The sequence below is a fragment of the Ipomoea nil genome, unplaced genomic scaffold (assembly GCF_001879475.1).
Source record: "Ipomoea nil cultivar Tokyo-kokei standard unplaced genomic scaffold, Asagao_1.1 scaffold2845, whole genome shotgun sequence".
NCBI lineage: Eukaryota > Viridiplantae > Streptophyta > Magnoliopsida > Solanales > Convolvulaceae > Ipomoea > Ipomoea nil.
This window is the reverse complement of record NW_017619273.1, coordinates 6,086,362-6,105,914: the sequence shown is the minus strand read 5'-3', so window position 1 is coordinate 6,105,914 and position 19,553 is coordinate 6,086,362. Positions and strand designations below refer to the sequence as shown.

General features: G+C 35.4%; 3 protein-coding genes and 1 non-coding gene across 4 annotated transcripts; 2 read left to right on the top strand and 2 right to left on the bottom strand.

The window, feature by feature from the left end:
• Nucleotides 1-1,155: 1,155 nt before the first annotated feature.
• Nucleotides 1,156-3,993, bottom strand: LOC109160126. The gene is made up of 4 exons (XM_019308302.1): nt 3,561-3,993; nt 2,491-2,747; nt 2,027-2,213; nt 1,156-1,944 (listed from the first exon to the last, which is right to left on the bottom strand). The coding sequence occupies exons 1-4, from the start codon at nt 3,924-3,926 to the stop codon at nt 1,309-1,311; spliced, it is 1,446 nt and encodes a 481-aa protein (XP_019163847.1). The 5' UTR covers nt 3,927-3,993; the 3' UTR covers nt 1,156-1,308.
• A 217-nt stretch (nt 3,994-4,210) lies between these two features.
• On the bottom strand, nt 4,211-7,766 carry LOC109160122 (pentatricopeptide repeat-containing protein At1g73710). The gene has a single exon (XM_019308297.1). It carries the CDS (start codon nt 7,394-7,396, stop codon nt 4,436-4,438), a length of 2,961 nt encoding a protein of 986 aa, XP_019163842.1. The 5' UTR covers nt 7,397-7,766; the 3' UTR covers nt 4,211-4,435.
• Nucleotides 7,767-10,174: 2,408 nt separating this feature from the next.
• Nucleotides 10,175-13,451, top strand: LOC109159690 (pentatricopeptide repeat-containing protein At1g13040, mitochondrial). The gene is made up of 4 exons (XM_019307781.1): nt 10,175-10,377; nt 10,935-12,866; nt 12,961-13,008; nt 13,096-13,451. Exon 2 carries the CDS (start codon nt 11,159-11,161, stop codon nt 12,764-12,766), a length of 1,608 nt encoding a protein of 535 aa, XP_019163326.1. The 5' UTR covers nt 10,175-10,377; nt 10,935-11,158; the 3' UTR covers nt 12,767-12,866; nt 12,961-13,008; nt 13,096-13,451.
• A 3,361-nt stretch (nt 13,452-16,812) lies between these two features.
• Nucleotides 16,813-16,885, top strand: TRNAF-GAA. The gene has a single exon. It is a non-coding gene; the product is annotated as a tRNA-Phe (tRNA).
• Nucleotides 16,886-19,553: the final 2,668 nt, after the last annotated feature.

Below are 19,553 nucleotides of genomic sequence, written 5' to 3'. Positions count from 1 at the left end.
TGGGAGGTCATGAGATTTAGTCTTAATGGAGGTCGTGTTGACTTTTTGTGCGCTTCAACCTAATTTATTTTTTTTTAAACGGTAAAAAAAAAAAACAAAACAAAACAAAAAAAAAAAAAAAAAAACTGTAGGAAAATATTTATTTATTTAGGGTTGAAGTTGATTTGGTTACAAAGATTTGCATTCCTACGTGGATCTTAATAAGAGCATCCACATTTGTTGGGGAGAATAGGGGGATAATGTAAGAGTGATTAGGAAAGAGAATATGGGAGGGGAGAGAAAAAAAGAAAAAGAAAAAAAAAAAGGAAAATTAAATTTTTTTTTTTTTTAAAAAAAAAATCAGACTGTCAGGCGCGCCTCACCGCACGCGCCCGTCATGCACATTGGTGACAGCCACGCGTGGCTGTCACCAGTGGTGGCTTTTGTGGTGGGTCCCACCATTTCTGCATTATCCCTTCATTTGCAGACCAATTATTTCTCACATTATCTCTTCCCCACATTAGTTATTATCTTGGGTGGGGAGAATTCATTCTGAAATATCTCCCTATTATCCACAAATGTGGATGCTCTAAGGGGAAGAAGAAGGAATATCCCAAAATGTGCTGAAGTTTGAGAAATTACCATTATGCCCCTATTTTTAACACTCAACTAACAGAATTTTTAACAAATGACTAAATTGTGTAAAACTATCAAAGTCGATTACTAAATTGAGCACAAAAAGTCACTTATGACTAAATTGAGTAAAACCACACTATAGTCAAGGAATATATTGAGTATGAACTCTAAATAAGATTATTATTTGAACTTAAATAATGATAGTTCACATATTTGCATACATTTTTCTTTACATTTCTTGTTAATTTGCTTGTTGCTCATAAACTATTGTATGGTTAATTTGGATGCTTATTTAGTTGTTAATTATATTGTATAGTGAAAAATTTTGAAGTCATGACTTAGATAAATGGACATGTTCGAGGTTAAAAGAAGTGAAAAGAATTAACTTTGAAATATCACGGTATAATTCACACACCGAGATTATGCTAATCACTACGTACTGAGTTAAAAGTACAATAAATCTAGATATTATAATAGTTCTAATTGGCAAGTACATGACGAAATTAGAGTATTCATAAATTTGTATTGAGATAGCAAATCTTTTCAATATTTTTTCTATATATACTAGATACAGATTTCTATCAAGATACAACATACATGCTTACAAGAGTTTGTCACGTACCCTAAATATTTATTTAAACACCTGAGGACAGGGATAAATAATGTATAACTTTCCTCTCATATATATATGCACTATTTACTATGCCCCTTTGTTACACTTAGAAGGGCTTCTACCAGTTCAGTAAGGTATAAACCAATAAGATACCAAGTAACACCTGCTAGAATGAGCTGCAGCCCAGAGCTATTGACAATATCCAATGCTAAAGAACCACCTAAATGCTCGTTTAGTCCTCTGGGTATGGGTAGCTCTTCCCCGCCCCCGAGAATCTGTAACCACACTGTAACTGCTCCAATAGTACCGGTTACTACAGGAATAGCCACGCTCCATGGCCTACTTCGATCATGCTTCTTGGCCAGGGAATCCCGCTCAGATGATTCCTTGTGTTTCTTAGAACGAGACGCCTGTGGTGAAGCTTTACTGCCCGGTGTGTTCATCTTTGTTGGCTCTGGCAGCACAAGGTTTGATGGAATCCAATACTCGTCGCTATAAATGTGAGTGGCGCTTATAGTCAGCTTTCCTTGCTTCCTAGCTGCAGCAGCCGCTTTTAGCTTCTCAATGTTGGGCTCGTTTGGCTTCCCCCCGATTAGTACTAGGCTTCGCTGAAGTTGAGTGATTCCAGAACCGGGGGATTGCCAGTATAGCCAGTTTGACATTGCTCTGATTGCTTGAATGGCAGAGTTTCGAATATCTCTTTGTTCATCCGAGACCTGAAATTGAAGATCATGGACTAATATACTAAAATGCCAATAACATATATACTAAAATTAAAAATAGTGGAATTTATACTACCGTGGAATGTGCTTTAGAAGATTTATTAGTGTTGGCATCATGAAATCTAGCCTGGAACTTCTCCAGATCGTCAAAGATACTTGATGTGCGAGCACCAACTGTATTGCCTGCTCCAATTCTAACGTTTCCCCGTGGCTTCTTGGACATTAGGAACTCCAGTGCTGCCAAGTCCGATCTCTCCACAACCCTTTTAAAAATAAATTCTGATTTAGGAAACATTACACGTAAAATAGTAATTGTGTGTGCACATTGAAATAGGTCTTCCATTTCTAAACTGAAAGCACATCATATTGCAATGAAGTATAAAAAAGCTTCCTCATCATTAGAAACCACAGTTTTTAGCCTATTATAAAACCGCAAAAGAATACAAGTCAAAGGTTAAACACTAAGCAAGATCTAGAATCTCAAACTCTAAACTAGTTCCTTTAATTTCGTGATGTAAAGTAAGTTGAGGGCAATCTTACGAGATGCAATCAACCGGGCATGCACCAATGGCTTCTTGAATTTTGTGCTCGGGATCTGCCCATTGTGCAACAACTCTGGCTCGTCCATAAACAGATTCAACCGCAAATGTTTTCTCAGCAAATAAAGCACATTTTAGGCAGCCTACACACCTCACTTCATCAACAATTACAGCTCTATTTTCACTCTCTGGACCAAACCATGCAGAGTATATTGGCTTGCCTGTGTAGCCTCGTAAATCCGCAAATTTTGATTGCTCCTGCATTTTTCAAGTACACATACAACTAAACTGAAAGCGGGCATCATGAAAGAATAAGGTGAAATATATATTCACAGAAGCAGACTTTGATATTGAATGATGAGTTCCATGAATTCTCCCTTCTTGAGCATAGTCATTCTTTAAACTACTGCACTTAGTGCACTCAATATAGACTAATGAAATTGGCAATCATTATACCATGGACCATGGTTCGCCTCGTAAGGTGGACCATCAAGTTCATTTAGTATATTGAATGTTCATTTTTTATATACTGAAGTTCATTTTTAGGTATATGATCAAAAAATGAACTTTCAATACACTAATAATGAACATTCAGTCTATTAAAAATGAACATTTATTTCTGGTCCACATTGCAAACCATAGTCCATAGTATAATTTACCTCCTTGCATTATAAACTCTAGTCCAAAACTAGATTCAAATTATGTGCCTACTATAATTAACCTATTATTTATATGTGATTAACATATTATATGTTTTCAAAAAAAAAAATAGTATATATTTATTTTATGCATATATTTGGAAGAATATATTTATATGCATATATAATATGTTATGCTGTGCAGACACATAATTTGAATGCTATTTTGGACTAGGTGCAACTATCCATGGTATAATTTGGCAATATATAGTAAATACAGTATAGAGATGAAAATTTTGGTAAAACTAACTCACCAAAGAGTTCAATCAAGGTAAATAATTTGTTGATTGGGAAAGAAAACAGAACAAACTAGGGAACAAATTGCTAACAAGTTTCCATAAAAGGAAATTAGGGCTAGGAAAGAGAGAGCGACCTTATCGTAGACGAAACGGGAGTTGGGGTCAGACAGAAGAGCGTAGGCTTCGTTGAGTACGATGGCCATGTCGTGACCCGCCGGGCCGGCGATGTCCGGGTGGCACCGCTTCTGTAAAGCTCTGTAGGCCAGCTTGATCTGCGCCTGATCGGAGGAGCTATCGATGCCCAGAAGATCGTAGAGGTCAAGATCCCCAAGGGATGAAGAAGAAGAAGACGCAGCAGCTTTGCAGGAGAGTGATTTCCGATTCCATGGATTTGGGAATGGAAATCTTTGGAGGTTTGGGAATGTGGAGGGGAGATTGGGGGTGACGATTACACTGCTCCTCCGTATGGGAAGAGCTGAAGTTGGTGAATGCATTTGCATTTTGCAGTGAGAAAAGGGAGAAAAGTGAAAAGTGTTTGTGAGATGTCCATATGATATTGGCAAAGAGATATTTCTATGCATTTCTACATTTCTGACACGTCACTTGGATATGGTGGTCTAGGCAGATATTTTACATTTGCAAGTCAAAGTATTTTAGGATTATTAGAGCAACCCTATCAATGAATTTCGGGGAGATTTTTTCATTAACAAGTTAAAAGGCTTAGCCTGAATCCAATGGAATGGCTCGATAAAATTGAAATTTTTAGAAAGCTGCATACATCAAATGAGGCAAACTAAACAGGAATGGAGGTCAAACAAAGATGAACTCACTCCAAAAGACAGTAACCAAAGTAAAAGGTACAACCACCTACTGACCAATTGGACAAAAGAAATTATATACTGATTTTCTTCTTAACCAAACCACATAACATAGGACAAGGTGATCATATATATAAGGCCCAAAAATGTTTCATCCACCATTTTTAATTCCAGACAACAAACTCAATGGCTTACGATAATCGTCTAGAGAATGTTTCATCATTATCACCTTCAGTTTCAGGGTTAGGATACAGCTCTTCATCAAAAGCATCTTCAGTTTCAGAGTTAGGATACTTCTCGTCACTAGAAGCAAATCTCATCTCTTGACTAACCAAATAAGCAAGATCATGTCTGCCAGCATCTTTATAGGCATCTATAACAGCATTGTACAATGACTCATTATGCTCTATAGCTCCATATTTCAGTTGCCTATATACCCGCTCTATGCCTTGAACCAGTCGAGCTTTCCCATAACAACATACAAGATTGACATATGTAACAATGTCAGGTTTCACTCCCATGTCTTGCATTCTCATGAAGATGTTCAGAGCTTCGTCGATTTTCCCTGATGCTCCATAAGCATATATTGCAACATTGTAGGCAAAGGAATGAAGCTCCATGGCTGGTTTTAAGAAGGCTTCACAGGATTCAAGTGCAAATGCATGCAAACCCACCGCAGAAAAAACAGAGGCTATCACAGCTTGGCCCGCATAATCTTTCCTTTCCTGATAAGACAACTTAAGTTGACGGATCGCTTCAGCTGGAAAATCTCCCTTCTGTAATATGGTGAATAATATTTTAAATGTAGGCTTGTTTGGTAGAAGCTTCCTATCCACCATTTCATGCAATAATTCACCACATTTAATAAGCTGCCTATTTGCACAATAACAAGTCATTATCTGGTTAAATGTCGTGCAATCCCTTAGAAGTCCTAACTGTCTCATCTCCTCTGCAATTTCAATGGCTTCACTGAGCATACCTTTGTTCTTGTAGGCATATATCATGGTTGAAAAAGTAACCTCGTCTGCCTTGCCTTTCTGATGCAAGTCGTGAAATATCAATTTTGCTTCAGACACCATTCCAAAGGCTGCATACAGATTGAGCATACTATTGGATGCCACAATATCGGGACCCGTATCCAAGTTTTGCATTTTCTGATATAATCGCTCTGCTCCTTCTACTGAACCAACCTTACTATATGCCTTAATCATTGAAGTCAAGATAATTTGATTTGCTGATACCCCAGATTCTTCCATCATGTGGAAATAGTTTATGGCTTCTTCAAAGTTACCAGCTTCAGCAAACCCATCAATTAAAGATCCATATACTATCTCATTTGGTTTTACACCAGTTTTTAGCATTTCTTGAAACACGTCAATTGCATCAGAAAGCCTACTCATGCGAACATAACTAGCAATTACAGCAGAGAAGGTCAGACATGAAGGTTTAAATCCAACATCTCTCATTTCAATTAAAATTTTCTTTGCTTGGTCCACTAAATCACCCGTAGAAAACATCTGAATCAGAGAGTTGTAAGTGCACTCATCTGGCCATGTTCCTTGACTCTTCATGCCCTTGAAGAGGAAGAAAGCTTTATCGTAAATCTTTGCCTTCCCATAAGCTTTAACCATGACATTATACTCCAACACTGTCTTCTTCTGTCTGAGCATATCCCTCTTACTGAAGAACACATCCTCTGCTTCAGCCCAAAGTCCGTGATTTGCATAAGCATCCATGATGGCAGCATAAGTCTTTGATGACAACCCACCAATCAATTGACATTTTTCAAGAAGGGCATTGGCTCGCTCAGTTAATCCTTCACTGATATACAATTCCATAACAACTGGAAGAGAGCGTTCATCAATACGCATACCTAAACTCTCAATTTCTTTAAGCACAGCCTCCACTTCATGTAACATTTTTTCCTTGCATAGTATATTAAGAATGGCTTTATGGGTTACAACATCGGGGAAAAGTCTAACCTCCCTTATCCTTCTGTAATACTGAAGAGCTAGGTCTATTCTTCCTGCATTGGCATACAGAGAAAGGAAAATGTTATATGTTTTTGTGTCGGGATGTATCCCTCTTTCCTCCATCTTAGAAAGCAAAGCTTCAGCTTCATCCAAATTACCAAGATTCCCACAAATAAAGATCATGGTGTTGAAAGTATAAGTATCCATTGCCACCCCATTCTTCAGCATTTCTGCAAACACATCTCCAGCATCTTTCATTCGGCCTGCCTTCCCGTACAAATCAATAAGAGCATTGTATGTTGCCGTAAGTCGAGGCTTCCTAAGAGAGCTCTCTGCCTCTGACAACTCCATAGCCCTAGATGGATTCCTAACTCCTGTCCTGAAAAGCTCAGTCAACAAAAATTGCTTCAAACTGAAGGGCTCGGAACTAGAACTCGAGTCCGACTCACCAATGGAATCCAAATCAAGATCATCCAACTTGATTTTCCCAACGCACCAATCTCTATAAAACCTATCTGCCCGGTCATACTCCCCTGCATCCTTCAAAACCCTAACAACTGTGGTCATGGTGACCTCGTCCGGGAAAATTCCTCTCAACTTCATATGCTTAATCCAAAGAAGTGCCTCCTTCACAAGGCCTGCTTTTCCATACACATCGACAAGCATTCCATATGTATTGTTTGTAGGTAAAACCCCATCTTTTGCCATTTCAGTCCAGCACAGTCTCAACTCATCCCATTTTCGAGCTCTACCCAAAGTGCGCAACACAACATTGTAATGAATCACATTAGGCACATACTCTTTCCGCGACTTCATCCACTGAAAAACCCTAACAACCTTCTCCCAACTACTCTGTTCTTTGAGAATCACAGTGAACTCCTTGTCACTGAGCTTCCCATAATACAAATCAAGGGTCTTCTCCACCTCATTCTCAGTCGCCAAAGTACGCAAAATTGACGGCAATACACCTTCAGACCCTTTCCTTTTACCATTAATTACACTTTTCGAAGGAAAAGACACAGTTTTTGAACAACACTGAAGCTTAAACCCTGCATAAACCCTAACTCTTTTAACAACCCGGGCAGGTATAAATCTTTGATTTTTGAGAAGGGATTGGTGCTCTGGTCGTGTGGTGCTGTGAGATGGGTGAGCGTGCAAATAAAACCCTTGAAAATCCATAGAATTGAAGGGAGAATGAAAAAATACTTGCAGATATTTATACGGCGGAGAATATGAGACTTCCTTGACACCAGTTTCGCCAATTTTCTGGGTCTCCCACTAATATGGAGGAGCTGTGTAGATGAAGTATCACTGCGAGCTCACGTGCTTAATTCTTCAGCGATGAAAGGCCAACTAAATCAGAATACAACTCCTCCGGAGGAGCTGTGAGCTTGGACGGCGATGGAGTTCATCCGCGGTAGTTTGAGTTGAGGTTTCCGGCGACTAGGGCGCGGTCAAGACCTCCGGTGGAGCAATGAACAAGAGAGAGAGAGGTTATGTCCCGTGGGATTGGCGGTAGGCGGCGGAAAATGTTAAAGAACCTGAGAAGGTCGAGATTTTTTTGTTAATAATCTTTAAACGAGACAATGAATTTTTTTTTTTTTTTTTTTTGAAAGGTAAGAATGAACTTTTATTAAACAAATCGTTCAATACAAGAAAGAATTGTAAAAATTCAAACAAAATAATCAGGTTGTTGTGAAGAGGTCGCTCTAGCTATTGCATAAACACACTTATTCTTTGATCTAGGAACATAGTTAAAAGACACTACTTCAAAGTGTCTACGAACCCCTTACAAGCTTCAATCATGCATTCCGTATATACAAATTTTATTTAATTTAATAAAATTAAAGAGTGAAAATTTTCATTTTAGTCTTCCATAAGTATCTATTTGAGTTAATTTCACTTTTGATCCTGTAATTATTAAGGTGTTATTAATTATAATTCATAAATTTTAAAATTATTAAATTAATATCGTAATTATATAATTTTTTTTCAATTTCAGTCACTAGACGAAAAGTTGTGAGGGCAATTTAGTAATTTAGTAATGAGTGAAAAATCAAATATTAAATTGTCTTTATTATTTTACCCATTAAATTTTTTCGACAGCAATCTTATTGGAATGATTGGAATTGAAAAAATTAAAATTAATAGTTTTAAAACGCGTAGAGTTATAGACTGCAATTAACATAAAAAATGTTAAAAATTGATAGTTTTAAAACTCGTAAACTGCAATTAAGAACATCAATAATTATAGGATCAAAGGTAAAATTAATTTTATTGTAATATTATTATCTGTAGTCCTTTGTTTTTAATTTAATTATACTTACCTTTATAACTTTGTTGGGACTTGGGATTATATATTTGGTCTTTTATTGCCCTTTTTATTAAATTAATGTTAACTTCTTAGATTTTTTGTTTAGAGCAAATTACACATTTGATCCTATGATTATAAGGTGCGTGTTAATTTCAGCCCGTGACTTCTAAAACTAACAATTTAGTCTTTTAACTATGTTTTTTTTTTACCAGATTTGATCATCCTGCCCAAATCATCGGTGAAATTGGTCAGAAAAATGTAACCCATTTTAAAGTATTTATAATTTGGGGCAAAATGGTCCTTTCACGTCAGTTCTTCTTCTTCTTTGCTGCGCCTACGAAAAAGTAAAACCCAGGAGGGTGATACGAAACCGTCGATGGCTCTATGTGAATTTGCCCATTTTTCCACGGTCATCTCCAACTCTCTCACTAACTGGAAAGCATTGATGTGTCTATGGATGTGTGTCCAGTTGCGACACCCACCCCACCACTATCGATGCCCGCCGATGGCTCCTGGAAATTGGATCTTCTTGTTCTCGCTATCGCGTTTGAGCCCGACGGCAATCTCTCTCACTTGATTTTCCAGCGATCTTGGAATGTTGCGAATGCAGAATCAGGTTCGTGATTCACCACCAAATTTTCGACACTGATGTGCAGTATGTATTATCCCGAGTTCGGGTACACACGAGACTGCTTTAGCAATCTTCTTTAGCTGCTGCCACTACTACTTAAGATCGCATTTCAACCATACTATAGCTTATGCTGGTTTATTCTCTCGAAACTTATGCAGCGCGTTGTGGCTGGAGTGGCAAACGGAAGCGGGGACCATTAAAATTGAGCGAATTGTTATATGTGCCTCAAGATTTTCTATCTAGTAAAGAATTGCAGTATTCAAGTTGATATACAGTTCATCTTCATCTTTTAAGTAATTAAGAAATTATCAGCTTATCTTTATTTTCTTTTCTGTAGGCACAACAAGGAAGAAGAAGAAGAAATGCGTGAAAGGACCATTTTGCCCCCAATTATAAATAATTTAAAATGGGTTGCGTTTCTTCGGCAAAATTTGGTCAGGAGGACAAAATCTGCTAAAAAATATATTTAAAGGACTAAATTGTTAGTTTTAAACGACACAGACCGAAATTAACACACCCCCTATAGTCATATGATTAAAAGTGTAATTTGTTCTTCTTTTTAGTAGAGTTTTTCGCACTTTTGGTCCCACGACTATATTGGCACTATCAGATCTACGACTTTCAAACCTTGCAATCTCGATCCATGACTATTATTTTTGTTTGCAAAAATAGTCCTTCCGGCCCATTTTATGTCAATTTTTCGGTCTGTTTTTGTCGAAAATGGTTCTTATTCCGGTGAGAAATTGACGAAAAATGGGTCGGAATGACCATTTTGTTTAATACAAAAAAAAATAAAAAATAAAATAATAGCTGTTGACCGAAATTATAAGATTTGAAAATAATGAATCAATCTTGATATTATCACTATAGTCATGAGACTAAAAGTGTGAAAAACTCTTTTTTAGTAAATGCTAACTTCTTAGATAATTTGATAATTTCACAATTTTAATTTTTATGTCTATTATAACAAACCAAAAACATATTATAGGATTTATAGCATAGCCCTAATCCCTAATCCCTTATTCAGATATGCTGCTTCTCGGCTTCTCCACTCCAAAGTCCGTCACTTCCACTCTTCCAGTCCTCCACAGTTCCACAGCCCATAGAGGACGCGAACGTGACGGCGGTTCTCCAGCCTCGGCGACATTCCGGTCAAAACTAAGTCGCCCCTCAGCGGCTCTGCTTCACGCCTTCACTTAGTCGCTATAACTATTGGTATTCTACTCGTGCTTATTAATTATTGTATTAATTCTCTATTGAAGGTCAATGAATGCTGCAACTATATATATCATACTTTAGAATTAGAATGAAAGGTGAGATCAATAGTTTTGAGTTAATTATTGATTTGCATAGGCTGGAATTTGTTCGTACCTTCAAATTTGTCATGCATTGCTTGAATGTGGTTCGAGTGTATATTCTTATCACTCTTCTCTAAATTTTATATAATATGCAAAAAATTCAACTAGTTGAGAAACAATTGGGAGAAATGAAATAAGACGGTGAAGCATTCTATATAAAGCTTTTGTGTATTAAAATTGAAACTTTAGAGTTAAAGCAAGAGTTTCTGTTTAAATACATGTTATATATTGCTTGTTTTAGTTGTTATACCTGAACAATGATTGAGCCCTTGTTGTATATTGAAACTTGTGTATTTTGTTGTTTTTGTGTTGTTGGCATTGCGATTTTATTTGTCTTTTGGAAAACTTGTCCAATTTTAAAGGTAAACTCTGTCAAAATTTTAATCATATCTTAATGCATTTTCTTATTTACAGGCAGGGAATAAAATGGATATCACAAAATGCTGGGCAAGAGTGGGCATATTAAGGGGCTATTTCTTGGGGTTGAAGAGTTTGTATATTTTTGCCTGCTCACAACTAGATATTGCGTTCATCCTAAGGTTAGATGTCCGTGTGTGAAGTGTTAAACTGAAATTTACCCACCACGGGATGATTTTAAGGTTCAACATTTTAGAACTGGTTTAGGGCTAAAGAATTTGATGATATGCATTCATTTCTCAAGGCACTCTGATATGTATAGAAATCTTGGTAAGCATCGGCTTATATACCGTGCTCGCATTTCCAACTATGTGAAAACTGGGCTTGTAGAAGAAGCAATCCAGGTGTTCAATAAGATGATTGGATCAGAGTGCAGGGTTTTCAGCATTGATTACAACCGGTTCATTGGTGTCTTGATTAAGAATTTGCGCTTTGACTTGGCCAAACAGTATTATAATGAGATGAAGCCCAATGGTTTCTCTTTGAATTCACTTACGTATTCAAGATTTATTTCTGGGTTGTGTAGAGTTAGGAACTTTAAACTTATTCATCAACTTTTAGATGATATGGATAGGCTTGGGGTAATCCCTGATATTTGGGCATATAATATGTACTTAAATCTTTTGTGTAGTGAAAACTTTCTGGATTTAGCCTTGCAGATGTTGAGAATAATGGGAGAGAAAGGGAGGGAGCCTGATGTGGTCAGCTTTACTATTGTTATTAATGGGTTATGCAGGACTGGAAGATTTGACAATGCAGTTGAAATATGGGATATGATGATCAGGAAAGGTCATACTCCAGACAACAAGGCTTGTAGAGCAGTTGTACTGGGTTTGTGTGAGAGTGGGAAGGTTGATATGGCATATGAACTTACTTTGGGTGTTATGAGAAGTCGAGTTAGGTTTGACATAGAGATATACAACATACTTATTGATGGGTTTTGCCGAGTTGGAAGGATTGATAAAGCTCAAGCAATTAAGACATTTATGAGAAGAAATGGATGTGAGCCTGATTTGGTTACTTATAACATTTTCTTGAATTATTCTTGTAACGATCTTATGTTGGGGGAGGCAGAGAGAATGATAGAGAAGATGGAGATCGGTGGGATGAAGCCTGATCATTACAGCTACAATCAGCTTCTTAAGGGTCTATGCAAGGCCAGGAAAGTGGATAAGGCTTACACATTGATGATAACTAAGATGGAACCCAAAGGCTTGGTTGATGTTGTTTCTTATAACACAATAGTTAGAGCACTCTGCCAGACAGGCCACTCTAAGAGCGCATACAAGCTATTAGGAGAGATGAGACAAAAGGGCATAACTCCTGATGTTGTAACTTTTACAATTCTAATAAAAGCTTTCCTAGGAGAAGGAAATTCCAATGTGGCCAAGATGATTCTTGACCAGATGGCACAGATGCATCTCTTTCCAGATCGTGTATTGTATACTACTATTATTGACCATCATTGCAAGACTGGCAGAATAGGATCAGCTCAGAGCACTTTCCATGACATGGTAGAGCAGGGAGTGACCCCTGATGTTGTTTCCTACAACGCACTGGTTTATGGGCTTTGCAAAGCTTCTAGAGCTAGTGAAGCTATGCGTCTTTATGAAGATTTGCAAAAGAGAGGTTTATACCCCGACGAGGTTACCTTCAAGCTAATTATTCAAGGACTAATTCAGGAAAAGAAACTTTCATGGGCTTGTGCAATCTGGGATCAGATGATGGAGAAGGGCTTTACACTTGATAGTGATTTATCTGAAACTCTAATCAATGCTATGAACAGGAAGGACGTTTCCTCCAAGGATATCAGCAAACCAGAAGCCTAATGTTGAAGGTGAAATTTGGTTAAAGTGTCGTCGATTTTATTCACAAGCTTCTCCTAATGGAGCCAACTTGATGGTTTGAGAGCAAGACTCACTTCTCGATGTAAGTTGTCAAGTCGATCTTATAATTGACGCAACCTCATACAACTTGACATTTGCTTTCTGTGTTCCTGGACTTATACTACCTTTTCTTGCAGGTGATGCAGGAATGAAGATGCAAATTTCCTAAAGAGATCCTTATCCAAGTATGATGCACTTTTTGATAAATTATTGATCATTTCTTGTTTACCCATGAATATGTTTAAGTTGATACCTTTTTATTTTTTGGTCAGACCACGAGGTGTCCTGAGCAAGTTCTAACTATAGGAGACACCTTTAAGCCCGTACCATACTCAGACTGATCTCCGTTCGCACCGGGCCGGCCCTATTAAGGGGCAAAGTGTTGGCCAGATTAGTTTTTCCATACAAGGGGCCAAGGGGGGGTTCGAACTCCCAACCTCTCTTAAAGAACGAGAGTGCACGGCCACTCACGCCAACCAAGTTGGTTATTTAAGTTGATACACTAGTTTGCTGCTTGTCATTCCTTGCATGCTAACTGTAACATCCATCTTAAAGTAAATATTTACTGAGTTACAATTCTTATTTTACATTTAGTCAATAAATTTTTAGGATTATAGTTTTGAAGCAATTGTAGGGAGTGGCAATGGTAAACCATAATATATGTAACATATACATGCAACTTAAAAAAAATACCCAAAGAGGAGGATGTAAATAACAAAGGGAAAAGGTAAAAATAAGTCATTTAACTCTTATGAAAACAATAATTAAACCATCAAATTTTAAAAGTTGTAAATTAACATGTGAACTTGACAAAATAGTGCAATTGGCTTTCAAAAAAACTTGTAACCAATTTTATTGTTGATGTGGCAGCTTATGTAGACATTGTTATGGTGATATGAACTTTGAATTGGCTACTGCTAATCATTAACAAGTGTTAAAAGTATGCTCACTGAAGGATGGACAAGGTAGTATAGGATAAATGTTATTAAACATGATGTGTTTGTTGACACGATTAACGATGTCATTTTGGATTAGCATCTATAATCTTTTGTTCTCAAAAGGTTGAATCTCCAACCTCAAGGGCACTCCACGTTCCGGTCCAACAGAGCATAATGTAAATCATGGTAACTCAGCTGAACACAGGGACTAGTCTTTTGCTTACTACGCACAAGGAGTCACTCTCACTTTGAGAGATTGTTCCCACTTTGTCATTGGTGAAACTTGATCTTGGGTCATTATTGTTTTCAAACTTTACCCGTGTGACTAATTGAGTTGTCCATGTTGGCTAGCATCTATAATCCAAGATGAGCATGGCTCATGATATATATTAATGAAATCATTCACATCTAAACAACCATGTAAATTATTATTCAATAATTGATAGATCGGTGTTGACATTTTTTTCTCTCAAAAGGTTGAATCCCCAACCTCAAGGACACTCGCCTCCATACTCCAACCTGACCGAACATTTGAGAGGATGTCAATCACGGTGACTCAAGAGTTCACCGGTGTTGACATTTTCTAACATAGTCACTTGCTAAACTATGTACTTCGTATGTAGTAATTACAAGTTGTAGTATTTTAACAGATAATATTCTCATATTAATTAATGAGTTCATTATCTCAACAATCAATTGTAGTATTTTAGTGAATAGTTCCCTTATTAATGAATTTTTCCAATATGAACAACAGTTGATAAATATATACTCGTATTACAAGAACCAATAACTTTACAAATTTATACTATATATTAAAAACAAAATCCTTTATTTTAACTTCTTGTCCAAAACAATCCTATACTATTAAGATTTGCGTAATATTGTAAAATAATGTAATACAATTTCTAATAGAATACATTATTTTTTATTTTCGTATTTGTACTACAATTTTACATTAAAATTCATATTCGTAATACAATACAACCATATTCCATTATTAGTTTTATAATTCTCCATTAATTCTCTGTTAAATTTACTAAATTCATAACTCCCATTAAAACACAATTGTCGGGCTAAATTATTAAGATTTAAATAAAAAATTCTTAAAAACATGCATGCTTAATTCCCCGGCGTGTATCTTCTGGCAATCATATAGAAGAAACCTAATTCCATACAATATTGATAAACCCAGTTAAAATTAAACTCAATCTCCCAACTCCATGTTGTACTCAAACACTCCTAAATCACCTATAAATATAGCCCAAAATTCAGCACTCTATCACCAAAACTAAAACAGAAGATTGAGGAAGAGCAATTTGAAATTTGACTTTTCAATCAAGTAAAATTTATATTCTCACGTTTTTCTTGATTAGACAAGCCTTTATCTGCAGGGATAAGAAAAAGACTTGCAAAGAACAATACAACTGCAACGAATAAGGAAAATTGCTCGGTTCAATAGAGTGGTATTTTCATCGTCCACTGGAAATCAATCATCAATCATTCCTAAAGATTAATGCTCCATTCAGGAACCATACTAGAGGTAGCTTTATATCGTCAATTGTTGCCGGAGATTGTCCATCGCTTCACTATTTTCACTGTATTTGCGTAAATTGAAAGAGAAAAGACAAAAATGAATGTTCACAGCAAATGATTCAATGGATTAAATCCTTGCTGCATGAAGTGTATGATTGCATGTTCACTACGTGGTTAATTGCGCACTACCCACAACATATATATATATATATATATATATATATATATATATATATATATATATATATATATATATATATATATGCTATTCAGATACTAGCTATTTTGTCTGATTCACATAATGCTAAGTCCTGAATTGGTTATGCTATGACTTTACCCCCAATGTTTTATGTGAGGACAGTAAATTAAAGCTTGTGTTGCACAAATGATAAATGTGTATATTTAAGAATATTTGACAAAGCATATATAGTGTCAAAGTGCAACTCACGTGAACTCTAGAAGAGTCACGAGGATGTTATACAGAATGTTCACTCTAGTGACAAATATCTTGAAAATTGTACCATATTCCTTTTTTACACTTATTTTGTAACAATGTTTTCTTTATATTAGAACGTGTAGACTTTGAAGATTGTTATCTTCAGGGGGAGTGTCATTCATTTGAATCCATCCTGAAGATTGGGTCTGAAGACCAATGACTGTACTCTTTTTTCTTTGACTGGGTTTTAATGGTGTTTTTTTAATTAAAGATTTTTAACGAGGCAGCTAGTGCAATACATGCATGAGCACATGTATCGCGTTCCATTTCCTCATCAGGTTTTTCCCACTAATTTTTTCTAGTGAAGTTTTTAACGAATCATGAATGTGATATAGTGACATCAAAGGGGGAGAGTCGCGAACCCCAAAATCTAATTGATTTAAAGTTGTACTCTTTTTTTTTAGCTAAGTTTTTTTTCTCGCTGGGTTTTCTTAGCCTAATGTTTTTAATGAGGCAACATTATATAACACATGTATTAAAATATCTTATGTACTTTTTTCTCGACTAGATTTTTCCCACAAGATTTTTCTAACAAGGTTTTTTTTTTTTTTTTTTTTTTTTTTTTTTTTTTTTTTTTTTAATGAGGCATGAATACATTAAGATAATGGCTAAGGGGAAGTGTTATAAAGATATGAGTTTTATGGCCATTATCCTACTTTTATGGGTGTACTTCCGTTACAATTTCCTGTTTTGTATATGTATAGACATTATCGATTATCTAATTAGATTGGTGCCCTGAGTTTCCTTAGTTCACTTTATCTGATCTTCTTTTTGTATGGTTTTGCATGCACAATTTAAGATGTTTCTAAGTATAGAAAGAAGTCATGTCTAGTGTGTGTGTGTGTATATATATATATATATATATATATGAGTTTAAGGTTTTTTTTTTTTTTTTTTTTTTGAAAAAAAAATATGAATTTAAGGATTGGATGGTGAAACAACATAAACCAGCACGGCAGACTGAAGCTCTGAAGGTTTCTTATTTGAAATTTATATAACGTAAAGCGTTTGGGTTTCACATTGCGGGGATAGCTCAGTTGGGAGAGCGTCAGACTGAAGATCTGAAGGTCTCGTGTTCGATCCACGATCACCGCATTGTTTTAAATATCTTCTTTGGAAGCATTTTGGGGGAAAAACATTATTTCTCTTTTTATTTTTTTTTTATTTTTTATATAGGTTTAATAGTAATAAACTCCACAGAAGATAGCTTGGAATAATTGATGGAATTTGTGAAATAAATTGTCCATTGTGATCGTCTGCTTAAACAACAAAGGCCTTCGACTCAAGTTTCTTTTTGGAATTATAAATAACCATTTGCATAACACTAGTCTTAAATAATTTGTACTAATATCACCTTCTTCTTTTTTTTACCATGACTTTTTTAATTTCAATAAATAAAATTGTTTTTTTGTTTTTTTTTTTTTTTTTTCATTTTTTGCCTTTGCACAACTCAACTTCTAGACATGTAACCATGATGGAGAAAATTGTTTGAATATCTACTAAATTATAAAGGAAACAATAATATTGCTAAGGTTCTAGTTGGAATACAAAAGATATATGTTGGTTCAAGCATATACAATGATAAGTTAGTTGTGCATTTTAATTTAATTTATTTATTGAAATTTATAACATTTCCTATTTTTTTTATTGAATGCTACTGGCTCTATTACATTGTAATATCTGTTCAAATAACATTTCCTAATTTTGTTGTGATTTCGTGTATATGCGATATTCTATTTTTATTGGTTATTTTTTTGACTTAACTGTTGGATTATATATCTTATCACAAACTCTCCACTTGATTGTTGGACCAGTTAATGAAACATTGATATTATTTAGTGTGTAATGAAAATCAAATAGAAAGTAACTCTTCAACTTTTCATATATATTACACTTTTCCTCATAAGTATTACAATTTTGCTCATATGTAACTCTTCAACTCTTAACATTATATATGTTAATTTAAAAGTATTACGGAGTATATTTTTTTTCACAAGTATTATATTTTTTCTCAAAAGTAACAATCAATCAATTTATTACTGATTTAGGACTCCATATTACAAGTTTTCTCATGTTCAACCTCTAAATATTACATTTTTATTTAAAATTATTAATTTTTTTTTTTTTTTATAAAAAGTATTATTACATTTTTTTTTTGAAAGCCAGAAAAGATACTTCATTAATAGCTCACAAGAGCAGCAATACATGAAGGCGGGTTTGTTAACCACGACCCTAGGACAGATGAAGAATCCGTCGCCCGCGCCAGAACATGAGCTACGTGATTCACTGACCTCTTGACATGGCGAACCTGAACGGTCCCTATGTCACTAGCAATTTGAGTACATTGCTTTACAACTGAACCAACATACGAAAAATTGGAATAACGAGAATTAAAAGCTGAAGAAAACAATAAACAATCAGTTTATATAATGATATTATTATAAGCTAAGCTAAGCATCCATTCCAGTGCTTGCTCAACCGCTGAAGCTTCTGCTAATAACGGATCTTGAATGCGTCCTAACCTGCCTCCTTTAGCCGCAATGAAACGACCATCATGACTTCGAATAACGGCGCCATAGCCTGCTTCGTCAGTGAAAAGTGTTGCATCCACATTACATTTCAACCAGTTAAGTGGTGGTGGATTCCAGAGAGAATTTGGAGCTGTTATTGAAGTGTTTCCCATGAATGCTGTTGTGGTTTTTGTCCAAGTATGGCTAACCTTAAACAAGTACAAAATACAAATGAATCCCTCAATGGAGGGAAAATGGGGTTAAAACTTCAAAGAGTAAAATCATAGAAAATAGGAAAACTTAATTTTTAGTCTTATTTAGTATGATGGCATCCCGATTATTCATTCAAGTGGATGGTCAAAGTTTTGAACCCCAACGGTGGGGGTTTGCTCTTAGCGCGATTTATCTCTTCTGTATAGTTTGCCGACAATTATATAATAGCATAGTTTACCTATTGTAATAATTACTGTGAATTTTCTTTATCATTCATAAAAAAAAAAATTGTTACTCTTTTCATTTTCTAAGTTTGAACATTATAATAAAAAATGAAAAAGTCATCCTACATACATTTGAAAAAATTTAGGGTGTGTTTGGTTGGTGGGTTTTGCCCATAGGAATGGGTATGAAAGTGATTGTTGTTGTTTGGTTGATAGGTTTTTAGAACACTACTGGTTTCAAATACCCTATCAATTGAAAAATCCATACCCAAATAAAATAAGGGTTTCATTCCCTTATTCATTCTCAAGCACTACTATAAGTAACCATTCTCATTCCACCCTACTACCAAACATGATAAATACTTTCACCAAAACCCATTATGATTACTAAGTATTGGATACCCATTCCAATTCCGATTCCTATGTGCGAACCAAACACACCCTTAGTACACACTTGTGTGATTATATATGTAATCTATATTTTTATATATTCATTTTTTTTTAAACTATTGACTCTGTTACATTGTAGTATCTGATATTTTATTTAATTATATTTATTTATTTGAAAAAGAAAATGACATTTTGTCTTTTAAATAATACGTGTCTCGGGAGAAGTCTAATGAGTTCTTCAATTTTTACTCAAGTAGTAATTTTAGTCTCGTTGGATAGAAAATTTTTAAGTGATTGACATAAAATACATGAGTTCCAAGTTGACAAGGTCGTTTTGGTCAATTGCATATTTGCACGACATTCTTTTTCATACAAAATACTTTGATTGACCCACTTAATTCTCAACTAAAATAGTAATAAGATTTT

Coding starts and splice junctions, on each gene's coding strand:
- LOC109159690 (XM_019307781.1), top strand. CDS start 11,159: ATGATATGCATTCATTTCTCAAGGCACTCTGATATGTATAGAAATCTT.
- LOC109160126 (XM_019308302.1), bottom strand. CDS start 3,926: ATGCAAATGCATTCACCAACTTCAGCTCTTCCCATACGGAGGAGCAGT. Junction 2,214..2,490: donor TGCCCGGTTGATTGCATCTC/GTAAGATTGCCC, acceptor TATTTTTAAAAG/GGTTGTGGAGAGATCGGACT. Junction 1,945..2,026: donor CTTCTAAAGCACATTCCACG/GTAGTATAAATT, acceptor CTTCAATTTCAG/GTCTCGGATGAACAAAGAGA.
- LOC109160122 (XM_019308297.1), bottom strand. CDS start 7,396: ATGGATTTTCAAGGGTTTTATTTGCACGCTCACCCATCTCACAGCACC.